At 41.8% G+C, this 20,414-nt stretch overlaps 1 protein-coding gene across 3 annotated transcripts in view; it reads right to left on the reverse strand.

Annotated features, from left to right (window-relative positions):
* SCMH1 (Scm polycomb group protein homolog 1) overlaps positions 1-20,023 on the reverse strand; it is a 45,409-nt gene extending 25,386 nt beyond the window's left edge. Inside the window, exons 1-5 of one of the 3 annotated variants that reach the window (XM_075264530.1) lie at positions 19,879-20,023; positions 17,882-18,152; positions 16,917-16,973; positions 3,465-3,535; positions 232-466 (exon numbers count right to left, since the gene is read on the reverse strand). In XM_075264530.1, coding sequence (XP_075120631.1) covers positions 232-466; positions 3,465-3,535; positions 16,917-16,973; positions 17,882-17,906 — 388 coding nt within the window. In that variant the 5' untranslated portion in view covers positions 17,907-18,152; positions 19,879-20,023. Of the gene's footprint in view, positions 1-231; positions 467-3,464; positions 3,536-16,916; positions 16,977-17,881; positions 18,153-19,878 lie in introns of all 3 variants that reach the window. The other 2 variants (XM_075264529.1, XM_075264531.1) reach the window with 2 other exon arrangements.
* Between the last annotated feature and the right edge of the window lie 391 nt (positions 20,024-20,414).

Consider the following 20,414-nt stretch of genomic DNA (forward strand, 5'->3'; position numbering starts at 1 on the left):
GCAGTTCCCTATTAAATGGATATGTACATCAAGACATGCAGCTCTGAACAATACCATCTCATTTACCAGATGTTACAAGAGCAGTTAACAATGAAGACGATTGTCAATGTAACACAAGAAAAACAACACTATGGGTACGTGAGATGACTGAGTACCTAGTGCCCCAAACCTTCACCAATTTATAGACATGTAGCTGTATAGAAAGTAGGTAGGTACTTCCACAAGACACACCTAGGGGAGGCTGCAGCATTCCCCCACTCTTTTCACATGTGCCAATCGGTTGGATCTCAGATGAATCCACCAATCTCCAGAAATCATTTTTATTGTCACTTCCATCAAGGCGCAGTCTAAGTCTTGCTCCTGTGAGGCCTACAACTGAGGCAATGCAAGTGGAGGTTGTATTTCTTGGGTCCTGGGCTTCCAACTTCATTCCAATCTTGTAATCATTTGATGGAGGGGAACAAGACTGAGGATGAAAAGTGAACAATGTAGAAATAAATTTATTAATATAAGTAGATTGGATAACAAAATTAAAAATCAGACATTGTTGGAATTATTGTACGAGTAATGCACCGAACTTTATTTTGGGATAGAATTTTCTCACTCTTTAGGATATATATTTGATATATATATTCCTCCTACCTGGAAGGAAGAGTATATGAAGGAACTGCTTTACTGGTAATTCCTTTCACATTACTGAAAAGTATGGATTTTTCTTGCCCTACTTTCAATGTATCTCCCTTTCTTGCAATATCATATGTAATAAGTATAATGCATTTTACTCTGTACATACCAATTGAACCATGCAAACTAGGTCTCCAGCGGGTGGGATACTAACCCCTAGTGTGCAAGATGTGCAATATGTGATGCTGTGCAGTGTATTGGAAGGTTGTGTTTTTTTGCTATTTCTTGCATTTCTAAAACATGACAAATTCACACACTGAACACGTCACGGATCAGAAGAGGAGCAAAGCAGGTAGGAATAGTGAAACTCCATCTTTGCCACAACACTATATTCATAATCCTAGTTTAGACAAAATCTAGCATATGGTTTAGACGTTGCAAAGTGGAAAATATTTTCAAAATTGTGCAATCCAGTTTGTTTCAAAAAATTATTAGACCTTAACTCTAAATGGACTGCTCCATATAAAATGTAGGTCTAACCTACACTAATCTGCCAGCAAGCAGATAATGTGTGCTATTTTATCATGACTTATGTGATGAAGGGTGAAGACAGACCTTCAAGGGGTTGTCCAGGCAAAAATGAACCTACTTGCCTTTTCCCGATGGCCCAGTACAGTCCAGTCCTGCCGGTCTATTGCTGTCTTTTGGCAGAAGTCCCCACCGCACGTAACGGCTGAGACCATTTACTACCTGTGACATCTGAGAGTGGCTTCAGTGGCACGGATCCGGGATGTCAGAGTTGACAAGGAGTTTCACTTCAAGAAGACAGCCCAGCAGAAGGACCAGATCACGTTGGGAGGACCAGACCTGTCCCCAGAGCCTTGGGGACACGTGAGCATGAATTTTTTTTTCACCTCCCCTGGCTTATTTTAAATTTTTATTTTTTTTGCCCAGACAACCTCTTTAAGGTTAAACCCCACGTTGCAGAAAAGCCTTATTTTTTTGTTGCAGATTTTGCTGCAGTTTTCTGTGCCAAAGTCATTTGTGGATTGAGTAGAATTGAGCAGGGATGTATAAGAGCTTCCTTATATTTTCTAATTCTTTTGTGGCAATTCCTGGATTTGGCTCTACACGCCACGGCAAAATCTGCCACAAAAAAGCTGTGTTCCCGCATTGTGGGACCTTAGCCTAAAAACTATCCCTGCATACCAAATAAATTCCACAATACCTAAAGTAAGTAATAGGTATTAGTGTATGGCCAGATTTATTTGACCAAGTCCAGGGAAAAATGACCAGTGTATAGGATCTACTTTTCGTACTGAATTTGGCCCTGTGAATTGAACTCACTACATCATAGTTAGTTGTGATGTAGTGAGCTCCTGGATAGTTGGATCACTCCATACTGTGCACTGTGTGGATAATGCACATAAACTGCTGGTTAAATTGTGCAGTGTGAGAAATATATAGCTGTAGGTTTTCTATAAAGCCTAAGTCATGAATCCCCCGCTACGCAGCCCACTGTTCGGATCAGTAACAGAATATGCCCATGTACCAAGTAATCAGAAAATCTGTGGATCACCTCTAGATGTAGATGTAAAGTGGTGGCATTAAATCCTTCAATGGTTATTACATGTTATGGCACAGAACAGGCGACTTCATTAGGAATGCCTGACGAAGGCACCAGTTCGGTACTGTACATAGTAACCAGTAATGGTTTAAAGGGGCTCTATCAGCAAAATTTTGCTGCATGAGCCCCACACATGCGTGAATAAAGGCTATTCAGGTACCACTAATGTTAATTTAACACCCCCCCCTGCTTTAAAATAAAACCATAAAAACATATGTAAAATTATAGTTATCGTGCATGCTGGGCAGTGATGCATGGTCCAGCGCCATTTTTCCCAATGGCAGTTCGTGAGTGTACTGCGCATGCGCAGTATGCTCGTGTAGTTCTAACGGGAACTGAGCAAACTGAGTTCTTCTTAGAACTATGCGAGCGTACTGTGCATGCGCAGTACGCTCGCGAACTGCCATTGGGAAAAATGGCGCTGGAGTGTGCGCAGTAGCGCTCCGGAGGGAGCGATACTGCGTACGCGCCAGATTTGAACCAATACCGCCGGAAGAAGAGGACGATGTTGCCAGGGACGAGCCAGGACCGGAGGGCATCGCCAAAAGAAGAAGAAATAAGAGGAAGGCGTGCCAGAAGATGACGTCAGACCGCGCATCACCGCCCAGCATGCACAATAAGTATAATTTACATATATGTTTTTATGGTTTTATTTTAAAACGGGAGGGGGGTTTAAAATAACATTAGTGGTGCCTGAACAGCCTTTTTAAAGGCTATTCACATATGTGGGGCTCATACATCATAATTTTGTTGATAGAGCCCCTTTAAGCACACTACCTTGGTTCAGGCACCCACATCCGCAAATTTAGATTTTCGGAATACTTAGTTCAGTACAATAGAGTTTCAGCTGTTCAGGTCTCTGCATCGTAACTCACTATGATGTAGTGAGTTCAATTCGCCTAGCCAGGTTCAGTCCATTTTTCACAGACATTACTTGGTCATGTAAAACTAACCTACAATGAGAGTATGATGTTCATGGAAATACCTCAGCTTTACCCTCAAATTGTTGCACCCATTGGTCTCTTCAGTTTGGAGGGGTTTCAGCTGTGTGCAAATGCAGCACTGAGAATTCTTACCCCTATTATGTGGATGTGCAGATAAAATATATCACAGAAATTTTAAAAATTACATTTGGAGTGTGCATGCAGTGTTAGGCAATTGTATGTAAAGCTTCACTTTAAAAATGTCCTTAAGATTTTCACACACATCTCACCTGTCTGAAGCAGTGAGGAGGGGCTGGCTGAGATCCAGTCTCCTTCAAATATTTTTCCCAGCTGAAATGACCTGTATAAGAAAAAGTTATACATTCAGTATTACAGACTTCAGAAAGTGTAGATCAGTTGTTACACAAATTTTTACATGCACAGATTTGCATCATAAAGCTTTAGGGCCCCAGTGCAAAATGTGCAACAGGGCTCACTGTTGGTCTCTTATCAGTTTATATAGTATATATATATACTCTACCTCATAGATTGTAAGCTCTTGCGAGCAGGGCCCTCAGTCCCATTGTGTGAAATGACGTTCTTTGTTATGTATCTGTCTGTATTTGAACCCTACAAATTGTACAGCGCTGCGGAATATGTTGGCGCTATATAAATAAAATTTATTATTATTATTATATTAATATATATATATATATATATATATATAAATATATATATATATATATATATATATATATATATACATACACATTGTGCCTTACAAAAGTATTTAGCCCCCTTGATCTTTTCTACCTTTGGCCACATCTCGGGCTTCAAACATAGAGATAGGAAATTTTAATTTTTTGGGGAAGAGTCAACAACAAGTGGGGCACAATTGTGAAGTGGAATGAAATTTATTGGATATTTTAAACTTTTTTAAGAAATAAAAAACTGAAAAGTGGGGCGTGCAATATTATTTGGCCCCTTTACTTTCAGTGCAGCAAACTCACTCGGTTCAGTTCAGTGCCGATCTCGGAATGATCCAATGTTGTCCTAAATGACTGATGATGATAAATAGAATCCACCTGTGTGTAACCAAGTCTCCATATAAATCACCTGCTCTGTGATAGCCTCAGGGTTCTGTTTAAAGCGCAGAGAGCATCAGGAAGACCAAAGAACACACCAGGTAGGTCTGATACTGTTGTGGAGAAGTTTAAAGCTGGATTTGGATACAAAAAGATTTCCCAAGCTTTAAACATCCCAAGGAACACTGTGCAAGCAATCATATTGAAATGGAAGGAGTATCAGACCACTGCAAATCTACCAAGACCCGGCCGTCCCTCTAAACTTTCATCTCAAACAAGGAGAAGACTGATCAGCGATGCAGACAAGAGGCCCATGATCACTCTGGATTAACTGCAGAGATCTACAGCTGAGGTGGGAGAGTCTGTCCATAGGACAACAATCAGTCATACACTGCACAAATCTGACAATTATGGAAGAGTGGCAAGAAGTATTTCTCAAAGATATCCATAAAAAGTCTTGTATAAAGTTTGCCACAAGCCACCTGGGAGACACCAAACATGTGGAAGAAGGTTCTCTGGTCAGATGAAACCAAAATCCAACTTTTTGGCCACAATGCAAAACAATATGTTTGGCGTAAAAGCAACAAAGCTCATCACCCTGAACACACCATCCCCACTGTCAAACATGGTGGTGGCAGCATCATGGTTTGGGCCAAATACAGGACCATTCTGGAAGAAAACCTGTTGGAGTCTGCAAAAGTCCTGAGACTGGGACGCAGAGTTATCTTAAAACAAAACAATGATCCAGAACATAAAGCAAAATCTACAATGGAATAGTTCACAAATAAACGTATCCAGGTCTTAGAATGGTCAAGTCACAGTGCAGACCTGAATTCAATCAAGAATCTGTGGAAAGAGCTGAAAACTGCTGTTCACAAATGCTCTCCATCCAACCTCACTGAGCTCCAGCTGTTTTGCAAGGAAGAATGGGCAAGAATTACAGTCTCTTGATGTGCAAAACTGATAGAGACATACCCCAAGTGACTTGCAGCTGTAATCGCAGCAAAAGGTAGCGCTACAAAGTATTAATGCAATTAATTTTGTATGCTCCACTTTTCAGTTTCTTATTTGCTAAAAAAGGTTAAAATATCCAATAAATTTCATTCCACTTCACAATTGTGTCCCACTTGTTGATTCTTCCCCCCAAAATTAAAATTTTATACCTTTATGTTTGAAACCTGAAATGTGTCAAAAGGTTGGGGGTGCCCAGGTCGGTGTCCCCAGCTTCAGTTCCCCCCCTACATCGGCCCCCGTGTAGTACGACTCAACATGCCCTCACTCCTCCATTGCTGTATGAAGCACAGTGAGGTCCGGCGTCTGATTCCTATGATGCCGGAGCTCGCTCTGCTACATACACGACACAAGCACGAGAACTGTCTGCACTCAGCGAGTAGACACAGCAACGGACGACACAGGCCAAGGTGAGTCGTACTACATGGAGACCAATGTAGGGAAGGGGGGGGCATGAAGCTGGGGCCACAGATGGCGGGACATGAGACTGGGGGGCAGAGATGGGGGGGAAGAAACTGGGGGCAGAGATGGGGGGACAAGAAACTGGGGGTAGATGAAGTGGACTGGGGCCGGAGAAGGGGGGACATGAAGCTGGGGCCAGGGATAGGGAGAGAAGAAACTGGGAGCAGAGATGGAGGGGACATGAAGCTGGAGGCGGAGATGGGGGGGACAAGATACTGGGGGCAGAGATGGGGGGGTGGCCAGATACTGCGGGTAGAGATGGGGGGGCGGCCAGATACTGCGGGCAGAGATGGGGGGTGACAAGATACTGCGGGCAGAGATGGGGGGGTTACAAGATACTGGGGGCAGAGATGGGGAGGACAAGATACTGGAGGCAGACATGGGGGGACAACATACTGGACGCAGAGTTTGGGAGGACAACATACTGGAGGCAGAGATGGGGGGGACAAGAGACTGAAGGCAGTTGAACTAGACTGGGGGCACAGATAGGGGGACAAGAAATATAAGCGGTTCGGCGCCACCGCCAAACCGCAGACGAAGTTGCGGGTAGCTGCTTATATATATATATATATATATATATATATATATATATATATAGCCCTACTTGACACTCGTTGGCAAATTCTAAAATGTAGGAGCAATTGAAATTGTGATCGAAAAGATGGTGCCTAGGGAGGAAGGATATTGGTTGGTCTGACTCTAAACCTAGAGGTCATCTCGGCCGCTCAGTGTGTCTACAGTATATAAAAATAAACTGGGTCATTTCTTAAATAATCTACAGCGCATATAATACACATAGCCAGGTTGAAATGCTGTATGCGGAGTGTCTGTATAATGTACAATGAGCGAACTGTGCCAAGCCAGGGGACCCAAAGGGATTGTTCAGTTGTGGGCTGGTGCATAAGAGCGCAGTACAACATTGCCTATACATGCAATAATAATAAGAAGTTTGTATGAGATGTTAGCCTTGTGGCCCTCCCCAGCAACACTAAACAATGGGAAGCAGCCTGTACTTTAGGATGATGTCACATGTCTGCAGAGCTGTTGTCTGGGCTTGCAATTAATATTCCGAGTAAACTCTCTTGCATTTTGTTCACATGCCAAAAAAATAATGTGATCAAAGGCTTCATCATAATGTGTCTTAGTATTCACCACTCTACTGCTTTACAGCCTCATACCAAGTCTATTCTTCTCCACAATAGTGTGAATGCGGAAACTTATTAAAGTCAACACCATTATGTAAAACCAGTTATCACTGCTGATAAATTTTTACTGATGTATGGTAAGTATGAGAAATCTGGAACAGCATAATATGTAATGAATTCAGGATATCTGGTTTAAGCTGAGACTAGATACAGTCCTATGAAAAAGTTTGGGCACCCCTATTAATCTTAATCATTTTTCGTTCTAAATATTTTGGTATTTGCAACAGCCATTTCAGTTTGATATATCTAATAACTGATGGACACAGTAATATTTCAGGATTGAAATGAGGTTTATTGTACTAACAGAAAATGTGCAATATGCATTAAACCAAAATTTGACCGGTGCAAAAGTATGGGCACCTCAACAGAAAAGTGACATTAATATTTAGTAGATCCTCCTTTTACAAAGATAACAGCCTCTAGTCGCTTCCTGTAGCTTTTAATCAGTTCCTGGATCCTGGATAAAGGTATTTTGGACAAACAATTCAAGTTCAGTTAAGTTAGATGGTCGCCGAGCATGGACAGCCCGCTTCAAATCATCCCACAGATGTTCAATGATATTCAGGTCTGGGGACTGGGATGGCCATTCCAGAACATTGTAATTGTTCCTCTGCATGAATGTCTGAGTTGATTTGGAGCGGTGTTTTGGATCATTGTCTTGCTGAAATATCTATCCCCGGCGTAACTTCAACTTCGTCACTGATTCTTGAACATTATTCTCAAGAATCTGCTGATACTGAGTGGAATCCATGCGACCCTCAACTTTAACAAGATTCCCGGTGCCGGCATTGGCCACACAGCCCCAAAGCATGATGGAACCTCCACCAAATTTTACAGTGGGTAGCAAGTGTTTTTCTTGGAATGCTGTTTCTTTTTGGACGTCATGCATAACGCCTTTTTTTATAACCAAACTCAATCTTTGTTTCCAAAATGAAGTTGGCTTCTCCAAATGTGCTTTTGCATACCTCAGGCAACTCTATTTGTGGCGTACGTGCAGAAACGGCTTCTTTCTCATCACTCTCCCATACAGCTTCTCCTTGTGCAAAGTGCGCTGTATTGCTGACTGATGCACAGTGACACCATCTGCAGCAAGATGATGCTGCAGCTCTTTGGAGGTGGTCTGTGGATTGTCCTTGACTGTTCTCACCATTCTTCTTCTTTGCCTTTCTGATATTTTTCTTGGCCTGCCACTTCTGGGCTTAACAAGAACTGTCCCTGTGGTCTTCCATTTCCTTACTATGTTCCTCACAGTGGAAACTGACAGGTTAAATCTCTGAGACAACGTTTTGTATCCTTCCCCTGAACAACTATGTTGAACAATCTTTGTTTTCAGATCATTTGAGAGCGGGCTGTCCATGTTCGGCGACCATCAAACTTAACTGAACTTGAATTGTTTTGTAGAAAGAAATGGTCCAAAATACCTTCATCCAGGATCCAGGAACTGATTAAAAGCTACAGGAAGCAACTAGAGGCTGTTATCTTTGCAAAAGGAGGATGTACTAAATATTAATGTCACTTTTCTGTTGAGGTGCCCATATTTTTGCACCGGTCAAATTTTGGTTTAATGCATATTGCGCATTTTCTGTTAGTACAATAAACCTCATTTCAATCCTGAAATATTACTGTGTCCATCAGTTATTAGATATATCAAACTGAAATGGCTGTTGCAAACACCAAAATATTTAGAACTAAAAATGATTAAGATTAATAGGGGTGCCCAAACTTTTTCATAGGACTGTAGATTAGGAATGGAATAGGAAGCTACTGGACGATAATGGAAACGGTGTTGTGCAGATTCTAATAGACAGGATCGTAGCTACAAGGTCCAAATAACAATTACCCTCACAGTCTTTTCTTGCACACGTGTCATCTAAAGCTGAGCATAGATTTCTCCCTTTCTCCTCACACCTAAACAATAGTGGGCCTACTTTAGCTGGTGGGATTTTCAGCATAACCAGGGGCTCTCTAGTAGGCTCTACCATCCTTCACCATGTCTGAGAAAGTACAAACATACATCCCAGGTTTCACAACATAAGGCCCGTTCAGCATCTGGTACAGTGTGCTCTGGTGGTGGCAGTGGAGGCTGATCCGGACAGGAGTATGGACAGGTGAGTTAATCAGCTGCTAGTCATATATTATGAGGAGTGCAAAAAAAAAAAAAAAGGGTGACATACACAGTGTAGGTGCAAAAAAAGGGGTAATATACTGTGCAGGGGCAAAAAAAGGATAAAAAAAGGCGGGCGGTCCATATACTGGGGGGGGGGGGGGGGGGCAAAAAAATGGGACCATGTTATGTGTTGAGAATAGTAAGCCAAGTTACTTCACATCACTTTGTTCTGTCTTTGGTCAGAAAACCCTGATTATTGTATAGCTAGGGAGTGCTCTGGACCTTCAAGGCAAAGACAGAACAAACAGCTATAGACCTCACAGCAGTCTTCCTTGTGACTGGGCCCCTAAACCAAGGGGCCTTAGAGGCCCCCTTGCTGCACTACTGTACTGTCTCCAGGTGTGAATTTTACACTTACCTATTTTTCCTGCAAAGCGCTGATGTGGCGCCTGGCTGTGCACCTCTTTCCAACCATACCATCTCCTGTTCTATGGTGTCACTTGTGGTACCATAGTGAAGGTAACAATATAGCTGGGAGGACACTAGTAGAGATGCACAGTTGGTTGCCACATGATTGCTTTGGGGTCATGTAATTTGGGGTGGGGAGAACTAATATTTGTGGGGGTCACCAGTATTTATGCAGGGGGTCAAATAGGACACTCTACCTTTAGGGAAGAGAGAATTACAACACAATTACCTATGTGTATTAACAATACCGTATTTTAACATCAGCCTTATGGTTGCCTTCAATGGACTAGAAATGTAACTACATCTAACTGGCATAACTACATTTATACAGTCACAGAATTACTAACAGCCCTTTAAAGACAACCATGACTGATGTGGCCCTGATGATTTTGACACCCCTGTCCTACTTGTTACTTTATATATAACAAAATAGTTAAAGGGACGGTGGCCTATCAAGACAGCCATGTAGTCCTTCTACCAGTGCTTGTACTGGGATACTACAGATGTTGACTGCTAATAAAAGAGGGACATCGCCATGGTTTGACTGATCAGGCCCCAGAAGCAAAAGCAAAGCCCGGCAAACAAATATATTAGGTATGCCCTTGTGTGTATAAGTCACTACTATCCAAAAATAGTGCTGGCCTCCTACTCAATCTATATAACTAAGATATCACTGACCAGTTATCTCAGGCCTGCTCGATTCACCATGCTATAGTCCAGCCTCAATGGGTCTCCTTGGTGTTAGTGGCACCAGTGATGCTCTAGGCCAGGGGTCCTCAAACTGCGGCCCAAGGGCCACATGCGGCCCACCAAGCACTTCTGTCTGGCCCCGCCGACAACACCGGCAGGCGTGCATTTATAATGAAGCTCCTGGGGAGCTCGGGCCAGGCCATGGAGCGCACTTCACTTTACCTATTGGAGGGAAACCGCTCCCGATGTCTGTGCGACCTGCTCTGCCTCCGGCCCACTGTTTAAAAAGTTTGAGGACCCCTGCTCTAGGCACTTCTACATTCTGTGCTCTACTCCATCTACAGTACAGCGAATAGTGAGGATAACTAGTTATAAGCTACAGTTGTTGAGGAAAACAAGGTTTCTCTATGGCTTTCAAAATCCAATATCCCCCTTCTCCCATTGTTTTATAATCCTATCTTTCGGCCAGGGATCTCCTCTGATTTTTGCACATTGGAAAAGTACTCAATATAGAACCATTGGGGACTTTCTACTAATATGTGCTTTATCTCCAAGTGTCAATTTAACCCCCAATTTACCCCACCTCCCAATTTTAGAACTTTTTAGACTTTTAGAACACATCAGTTTTTCCACTTTATGTATTCCTTATTCGATCCCTCAACAAGAAACAAGGCCTCAGATAGGTGTTCATTATCATATATCTATGACCTATTGAGCAGCTCCCTACTGTCTGGCAAACTGAACTTCATTCTTGGCTAGTAATCTGACTTAAATATATGCCTCCCCTTTGATAAGTGATAAGCAGAGTTAGCTGGCAGATCACCTTAATGGAAACATCCCTGAAGCATGTTGCATTGGGTATACTTGGTCCTGGCTAGGCTGCATCATATATTCTCCCTCATGTCTCATGTGTCTCATGTGTTATAGGGGTTGCTTGACTGTTGACACACTTCATGTATGGTGGATTAGCCCACTGATTAAAAGGAAAGGTCCCTACACAAACTGACATTTCTATCCCACTTACAGCACCTGTTACTGTCCTCCTGGCTGCCTTGCTACCTGGACTAAGATACTGCAAGAAATACCATAGAGCAGGAGACAGCATGGCTGGAAGAACATTAAAAGAGGTGCGCTGCCCACCACTGCATCCGGAAGAAGAGGCAAGTATCCAATTCCCTACATCTGAAGACAGTAGTGTAGCGAGGGGTCCTTTGAGGCCCCCAGGCTTATTATTATTAGCTCTTAGAACACCAATAATTCTATGATGCTAAACATTTGAGAATCTACATACAATACTCAATATACAGAAAACAAGTAAAATACTAATAATCTATGAAGAAATAGGGATACAGACACAGTAGTTGAGGGTGATTGGCTTAGAGGTTCGGTCACAATGGTGACTGCTGTAACTCCTATAGCTGTTTGTTCTGTTGTTGACCAGAAGTTCCGCCACAATCCACTGCATTCAGATATAAACAGTGGATGGTGTGTTAGAGTGTCCTGGAAATCTTATGGCCAAAGACAGAAAGTGAGTGATGTCACGTGACACGGATTCAGGGTAATTGATGCAGTCTATGATTAACGGGGGTCTATGATTAAAGCAGCCCTGGGCAGGGCACAAAACGCAAGGCTGCATGCCCTTCTTTTGATATCTGTGAGATAGACCATAAGTATCTGAATGGTAGGGGGCCACTCAGCAGCAGTTGGCTCTGTGTGTTCTCTGTAGTAGACTGGATCTGCAACTGCACCTCAGCTCCCATTGAGAACAACTCCCATCCCATGTATGAGCCGGTGACAGCACTGGGCAGTACTGTCAGTGACCGACTGTTTCAACCAAGTGTGAGAAGGAGCACTATAGAAGATCCTTCCTCCCAATCGCGGTCAGGCTGTATAATCAACATCAGGCTAAGCGAAGATCAATCCGCACAGAGAACTAAATGATCCTGAAGTCTTTTTTCTTTTTAGTTGCTATGACTCCTAGTATCTTTTCTATCTCCTATTCTGAGCTTGTATGTGTTCTTTCTTCTACTATATTACTGTATTATCCATGCTGCTGTAACATTCTGAATTTCCCCATGGTGGGACTAGTAAAGGATTATCTTATAAAATCCATATTCCTGGACAACTCTTTAAGTTGGCTGCTCTCATTCTCAGACAGATGAGAGAAACAGGCTTTATTAACGGAAATGTGGACTTAACCTTCATCTAAAAACATGGTGTACTGATATCTAAATGGTCATTAATCTGCTGCCTTAAGACATATGGTGCACATTATTACTACACACTCGGCTGTGTAGCCTGACAAGCTCTTGAGTTTCATAGGTAATTCTCAATTTAATTAAGTCTAGTGTCATTTTTCCATGGCGACCCGCCTACTGCCAGCCGGTGTATGAAAAGGACCGCCACTCACATTCTGAAATCCAATCATATCACCGGTAGTATATGAACTGGTCATTTGTATCACTAGCTCACTCGGTGATACCTGGCTGTCTAATGTCTTTCAGTAGCAATAGAGAAAAGAAAACAGCAAACTATTAATAAAAATGAGGAAAAAGAAATCCTCAAGTGTTAGCACCCTGCCTGCTACAAAATAACCTCCAGCAACGCTATTTCTTGTGTAGCCCAGGGTTTATGAGATGAAGCATTGCCCGGCAGATTGACAAATCACACTCACTAATACTAAATAATTTGTGTAGGGTCAGGGCACAGTATGGATGAGTCCCTACTGCCCAGACAATATCCTCCATTCCTTCTTGTCAAGTAATTTCTTGTCTACAGCTAGAATTTAGCTCCATTATGTTTACTGCATTGTAAAACATCTTTGAGCAGACTGAAACCAGTATACCTTCTTTATTGTTTGGGATGTTTACTGGTTCCTACTGGAGAGACCCAATGGATATATGAATTATTTACAGGCAATGCCTCAAGGAAAAAACGTATACAAATCTTCTCCTATCAGCCCAAGCAGAGAATCCCATACTGTTTGCTCTTCCCTTGCTTGGCTCACATAAGGCAATTTGTATATTGCTTACTACTTGGATAAATCACAGGTCCTGTGGTTGCTGTGTTGTGGAGAACACGAAATTGGGGCTCAGGGAACCCTGATTGGGAAACAGTGAGTGTATACAATGAGTGAGTGTATACAATGCTCAACTCTGACACCCCTAGTTCTCATGAAGACAAGTGTGCCTAGTTGATCCAATTCAATCAAAGAAACGTGGCAGCTCATGCTTGTGGTTATCTCTTTTGAAGTCTAAGGGTATGCCCACATGGGTCAATATCTGTTTGGAGAACCAAAGTGACAAATCTGCATCACATCAGGCAGATTTTTCCTTTATTTGTGGTAAAAAATAATACGCTCATCCTACCCATCCCATAGCAATCCTGTGGTAACATTTCTAGGGTTCCCTGCACGTTTCAACAAATGTGACTTCTTTAGTCTAGACTAGTTAAAGCGGTCATATGTAAACACAACAAATCATCGGTTGTGATATTACCCTAAAGAAATCTCTGTATTGGTTGGCTCCATAACCTCTCCTTTATATACAAGAAAGAGTCAAGTGAGTCCGGGTCTCACAGGTGGTGAATCTTGTCTCCAAGGAACCTTTACACAACCTTAATCTGGCTTTAAGTGGGTTGCACATATGTCGTGTTTGGGGAGTATAAGGTTTACGTATGTGTATATAATCTAAATATATATTATGTTTTATAGTTTATATGCCTGTGTTGGATACTGTATCACCTACTGTAAACTGTAAAGGACTATTAGAAAATTCTGGAGCATTTCCCAAACATATCAATAATTTCAGTTTACACTGATATTATTGCCTCCATATGGTGCATGCCACAATATGCCTTTTGTGCAGTGAAGAGTACTTGTTCCCCTAAAGTTGCCATTCTTTCCTCCTGTATTGCCTACATGCCAGTGGCCAGTCCACAGCATCTCACATGTAAGTTCCTCCCATAGACTGGCAAAGGAACAGGAAGTCCTGACAATGGTGATCTGTAATAGAATGCTTCTGCAGTAATGGAGAGGATCAGTGACCTGGAAGTGTCACTCATCTGTGTGTAATCCTTGAGTCCTGACCTCTGAGTACTCCGATTATACAACATTACGGCTGTGCTATTAGATGGTTAACTGCGCCAGGTAGGTACTGTGTGAGAGCATCACTGTGGAATTGCACTGCAGTAGCAGTGGCAGAGTTCAGTTTATGTTATTCAATCAGTGCTAACTTCTCTTATCTTAGTGCACAGATACAGCTGCTATGTAGCTGTAACATACAGTATGTGTATAATTATGTGTCCCTATAAAGCACATTATAGGGGAACACATTCGTTGTCAATAGGCAAAATGAGAGTGTAGTTAAAGGGAGTCTGTCAGCATGAAAATTGACATTAATGTACTCACAGCACCTTGTCGGGCTTCTGGACACTGTTTCCAAATATGCATGTGTTGTATTAGACTGCTGCTCTGTTTCTGAGAATTTAGTTGTTTTATAATTATGTTAATGAGTTGAACGGTCTTTAGGGGCGTTTACTTTGCAATGTGGGCTTCTGTATGCACTGTGGAATAACCATTCCTAAACCCCTTTTCATAGGTTTTTGCAAGTGCAGTACTGAATGTACTGTGCATGACTGCTGACGTCATCCTTCACAGGGGAGGGTTGCACTCGGAATTCAGAGTAAGGCACCTCTGTACAAGCTAGCAATGTTAACCCAACTTTCTGCAGCCAGGTAAATAGCCACAGCATGATGTCTTAACAAAGAAGACAACAGAAGTCAATATAAAGTAATTGAAAAGTAAGATGTCACTCTAAAGCAATCTATCCTGTGCAGAGAGTGAGGTTAACTCTGCTATAGCTGTACTAGAACCTAACATTCTATCCCCACTAAAGTCTATGGAATAGGGCTGGAATACCTAAAGCTGCTGCGGGCATGGAACCTTTACTGAGAGCCATGAAGTCCCTGAGTAGATGATTTGTGGAGGTCCTAGGTTTTCAACCCTTGCCGATCTAATTTTGATGGTCTATCCTCAGGATAGGCCATCAATGTTAGAAAGTGGTTAACCCCTTTAATACGTGCCTACCTCACTTCCACTGTTGTATTTGGATTTCTCTTGGCATGTATCTCCTCTACCGACTTGACAAGAGCGGATGGAGGTAAAAGGTTGGTGAATAATATAGTGTGTACTTCTCTTTATTATGATGTAAAGAAATTTAAATAAATAAATCCTAGTTTGATCTGGTCCTGCTGCTACAAAGTGCTGCAAAGTGAAACTGCTTGCTGGCTATGACGTCTCAGGAAGAGACCTCAGGACGTCACAAGTAGTGATGTCACATGCCATTCGCTGAGGCTTCTGATTGGCCTCAGTGGTCATGCACGGCGGGGACTTCTGCTGGACGACAACTGAAGAGAAGGACCGGACTGTCCTGGGAAGCAGCAGAACACCAGAGAAAGGGGAGTATGATTTTTTTCTTACTGCCCCCGGCCGATTTAAAAATATTATTTTTTGCCTGGACAAAAGTTAATGTAGAGTAATACGACTGACAACATTTTTTGTCAAGTTTTTTATGAAGTTTCCTAATACATGTGAATTTCATCCAGTTAAATAGATTTCTGGGTTCACAAAATTGATGGTGTGATATTGTTAGCATTAGGCCTTATTCACATGACATTGCTGTTAATGGCCATAAAAAAAAGGACATGCATGTCTTTTTTTTTTTTTTTCTACAGCAGTCTTGAATTGGTCCTGTGTTTCCATTTTTGACAGCCGAGCGTTAGCCATCTTGTGTTTATTTTTAAAAGATGTTAAAAAAACAAAACAAATAAAAAGGATGAATTTCACTAGTCTCTCTTTTTTGATCCAACCCACTGATTCGTTTTTAACAAACGTAACTTGGACATCAATCTCTTTTACATCTATAAAAAACAGATCCATTGATTTCTATTGCATCTGTATGTCCGTCAAAACAAAGATAGAACATATCAGTTATATTCATGGTCACAAAAAATGGTCTGTCAAAAAAACGAACATGTGAATCATGTAATAAAACTTTGTTCCAACAGCACCCCTTTATCTAGCCAAGAGTTGGACCCTCACCAATATGATATTAATGGCTTATTCTAAGGATATACCATTAATATTATAAACCCAAAAAAACCCTTAAGCTGAGGCCCCACGTTGCAGAAACACAACTTTTTTTGTTGTAGATTTTGTTTTGGTTTTTGAACCAAAGCCAGGAGTGGATTGATCAGAAGGTAGAAGTATAAGAACTTCCTAAATATTTTATATTCCTTTTATAGCCATTCTAGACTTTGGCTCAAAAAAACCACAGCAAAATCTGCAAAAAAAGCTGCATTTCTGCAACGTTGCGTTCCACTTTGTGGAAAATTTGCTTTTCTTGTTCCAGATTTTGCTGCACTTTTTTTTTTTAGCCAAAGCCAGTAGTGGACTAAGGAAAAGGGAAAAGTATATGTGCTTCCTTTATATTTCCCACTCATCATCCTAAAAGTAGTTGTACGGGATTCAAAGGACAGAGCAGCTTTCTTTGCAAAACAGTGCCACAAAAGTCCACAGGCTATGTCTGGTATTGCACCTCAGGCCCATTAACTTCAGAGGAGCTTTGGAACAATGCATAAACCATAGATAGTTGTGGGGCTGTTTCTAGAATAAATTCTATTTAGCAGACTACAGCAGACAATGGTAAACTATACCTTGATGTGTGTGCATGTCTGCTGGTCGGCCATGTCTCCTACCGTCGTTCCAGTCTGCTGCTAAAACAAAATAAGATAATGAGTCACTCTCTTATTTAACCCTATGCGCTAAATGTAGTTGAAAAGTATGCAGCACTTCCCATGTTTCACCAACCTTTATGAGACGGCTCCTCAAAGTTTTGAAAGACATATGACTCTTGAATATTACATAAGCTATATGCACTACATAAAAGACCATGTTCACATGTTCAGGATTTCCAAATGTCACATATGCAAGACTATAAGCATCACTGCAGAAATGTTTTTCATTTACAGAGCATGAAAAAAAATGGAAAAAAGGGAATTCACAGAAAGTCTTGACCTGGGGAACTGTAGCTGGCACACAGTAGCAGTAGTAGTACCAGTAGTAGTAGTGTGCTGTGGTTCTATTATGCTGAAGGACAAGGGTGCTAAACTCATTTTCACCTAGGGCCACATCAACCTTAAGGACTGTTAATAATTCTGCAACTGTATAATCGTAGTTATGCCAGTTAGGTGTAGTTACATTTATAGGCCATTGAAGGCAACCATAAGGTGGACGTTATCATATTGTTAAATAACTCAAAACAGGTTTGTATTGCTGGGGACCTTCCAGCCAAAGACAGAAAAAAACTGTGTAATGTCACGTAATGCAGCTTGAGGGGGCCTGATGCAGGCTATGGTTAAAGGGGTCTATGATTAAAGTAGACCTGAGCGGGCCACAAAACACAAATCTGGTCCGCGGGCCTGTGTTGTAGGGACACATAAGAAATTTGCATCAGTATGATAAGTGTATGTCTTGGTGGGGATTGTTTATATTTTTCATCTCAGTAGTGGCGAACGGTTATATGGTACAAAGGGGGCCGGGTAACCATATATTATAGATAAACTGGGGGTTTAAAACATATAAAGACAAAAGTCAGATATCATTAATAGCAAATAATTACCCCTTAGATGTCCTGGTTTCCTCATGACTCCAGGAGCAGGATAACAGGTTGTAGCGTAGACTTCACAGGCTGACAAGTGTTGTTCCTGCAAACGCTAATACTATTGGGCTTCAATGGCCCAAATTTTGGAGGAAGACAAGAAACTGCTCCAATGTTATGGTTCCATGGAGTTCCTAAATTTCACCAGTTGCTTGACAGATAAGCAGTGTAGATCTTCAGGACAGTGAGCTGTACAGGATGGAGGAAGTAAAGGGGCGAGGAGGGATCCACTCTACAAAGTGTAAAAGGAAGAAGGTCAATTTTAAAAAAATTGCAAAAAACAGCAGATTATCTCCATGACATAGTATGAGTGGTCACAATGCTATATGAACAATAGCCACAGTGTCATTTGGAAGCCACTTTCTAGTCACTAGCCAGAGCTTTTCCTGACAAGGGTCTGGGATTCAGGGAGTCAATGTATGGACACTTGTAGATGGCAGAATGGTAGACACACTTCAATACCCAGTACATGTGCATGGTTACTGTTGTAGCAGTATCTACTCAGTGGGCACGGGTGTATCTGGATTTGGTGTTGGAGGTATGGCCTTAATCATTAGGGAATGTGGTCAAGGTGGGAGATACATCTGAAAAATGTCATAATACATCCATGACTGAGCATTCAGTGTTCCATTTATAATATAATACCATTTATAATACTTCTTATGGAGTCTTTAGGTCCTGTTAGGCATCAGGGTCCAGAGAAGACTACCTTTCCACTACTATTGCCAACCCCTGTTCACCTGTGAAAATCACATCGCATTACATGTCTTTTAGTCACTGCCTACTGACAGCAAGGGCACACTGACACAGGGTACGCTTCTTTATCACCTTGTCCTGTTTGTTGTCATTGTCAATATACACTAATAAGAAAGAGGGTAGCAAGGTTGAGACTGTCAGACTTAGCGAATGTCAGTTTGTCGTGGCGTACATGGCATCACACAATGTCCAAGAATTCAATCATATGCTTAATTCTCATACATCTGTAAAAGTTGACTCTTGGCAGAATGTTCCTTGAATATAGAACTATTCCATGTGACTCTACCATAAACATGCACACTCAGCATGCATGCTTGATATTTTGGCTGCTTCAGTCAACTTTCAGGAGGCAAATCTTAACACAGGCTTCCTTATCTTGGCAACAAAAACTGTCCTGAGTAGTAAGAATCTGTGCTGAATGAGTGAAGAAACTCTGCCGTAAAAGCTTACAATCTAATAACAGACATGTGTCTAAGCAAAAGGGGTTAAGAAGATAATTCCTATTTGGATCTGACCTGTCATTACAAGGGTGTGTTTGGAATAAGAATGAATGGGCAGTAATAAATGCACATACATGGGAACTGGCATGACGCTTATATGCATACGATAAAATGTAGATTAATATATGCACATATTCCGGGGCAGTCATGTCTTTACAGCACACCGAGGGGTTGCCAGGCATAAGTTTACAGCCAATGTAGGAGGGCACAGCATAAGGAATTCTGCCCCGATGATCTCACTGTAAATATAGCATAAACAGGGAGTGCTGGCACAGTGACTGCAGCACAGCAGACGGACAAACATGTCACGAACACAAAGACTTCTGCCCAGCGGAGCTTACAATCTAATAACCAACAACTGACATCATATTTAATGCCACATTCAGTGCCTCTTCCCCGTCTTATTTTGCAGAGTACTCCTCTTGCTGCTTTTCTTCCCTCCCCCTCCTCTCTCCCTTCCCCCTGATCTACAACCATAACATAAGCAAGTGAATAGCAGCCATTGCTCTCCTCCTGCTCTTTCTCCTGTTCACTCCAAAGCTAGCTTTTAACCCTCCTATTCCCCTGCAGGGCCCAGTATGGACGCCTTGGTGCCCGCTGTCTCTGCCACACTCTACTGTAAAAGTGACAAGGACACAGGACAACAGCTTGTATGTTGATACTACTGTCTTGCCATAGTCGCTAGTCCTAATGTTTACTTACCCCTTAGCTTATTCAATTTTTTTCTCCCGGGCTTTGGCAGAGAAGGGGGGGATATCAGTCTCCATCCGCCATGATCTTTCCTACGCAACCAGACGTAAAAACAGACACCCCCCTCCTTCCCTCCACTCCTCCTTCTCCTTCCTTCCCCCTCTCCTTCTCTCTCATTGCCAAAAAGGACACCTAGTGCCTGGTGTCTAAAACACAGGCTGTGTGACGTTAACCCTTACAACATTGTTTGGAGAGAAAACTAGGGCCAGTTACAGGATGCAGGAGACATCTATGTAGAAGAAATATAGTATTACAAATTCAATGGAAAGTTTACATAATAGAAATTTAATAAGCCATGAAAATATTAATAAGGTGTTTATCACGAGTTTATAAAATATTTTCTAATCTCTGACTTGAAAAATAATTCTCACCTTATTGACTTTAGAACACTTTTAACTACTATGCCGGGTTCACATCTGCATTCGCCCCCCCCCCCCCCCAAACAGAAACCTATATGCATTAATAAGCGGTTATGTAAAGAATCCCGT

This window comes from Leptodactylus fuscus, chromosome 2, assembly GCF_031893055.1.
Source record: "Leptodactylus fuscus isolate aLepFus1 chromosome 2, aLepFus1.hap2, whole genome shotgun sequence".
NCBI classification, from domain to species: Eukaryota; Metazoa; Chordata; class Amphibia; order Anura; family Leptodactylidae; genus Leptodactylus; species Leptodactylus fuscus.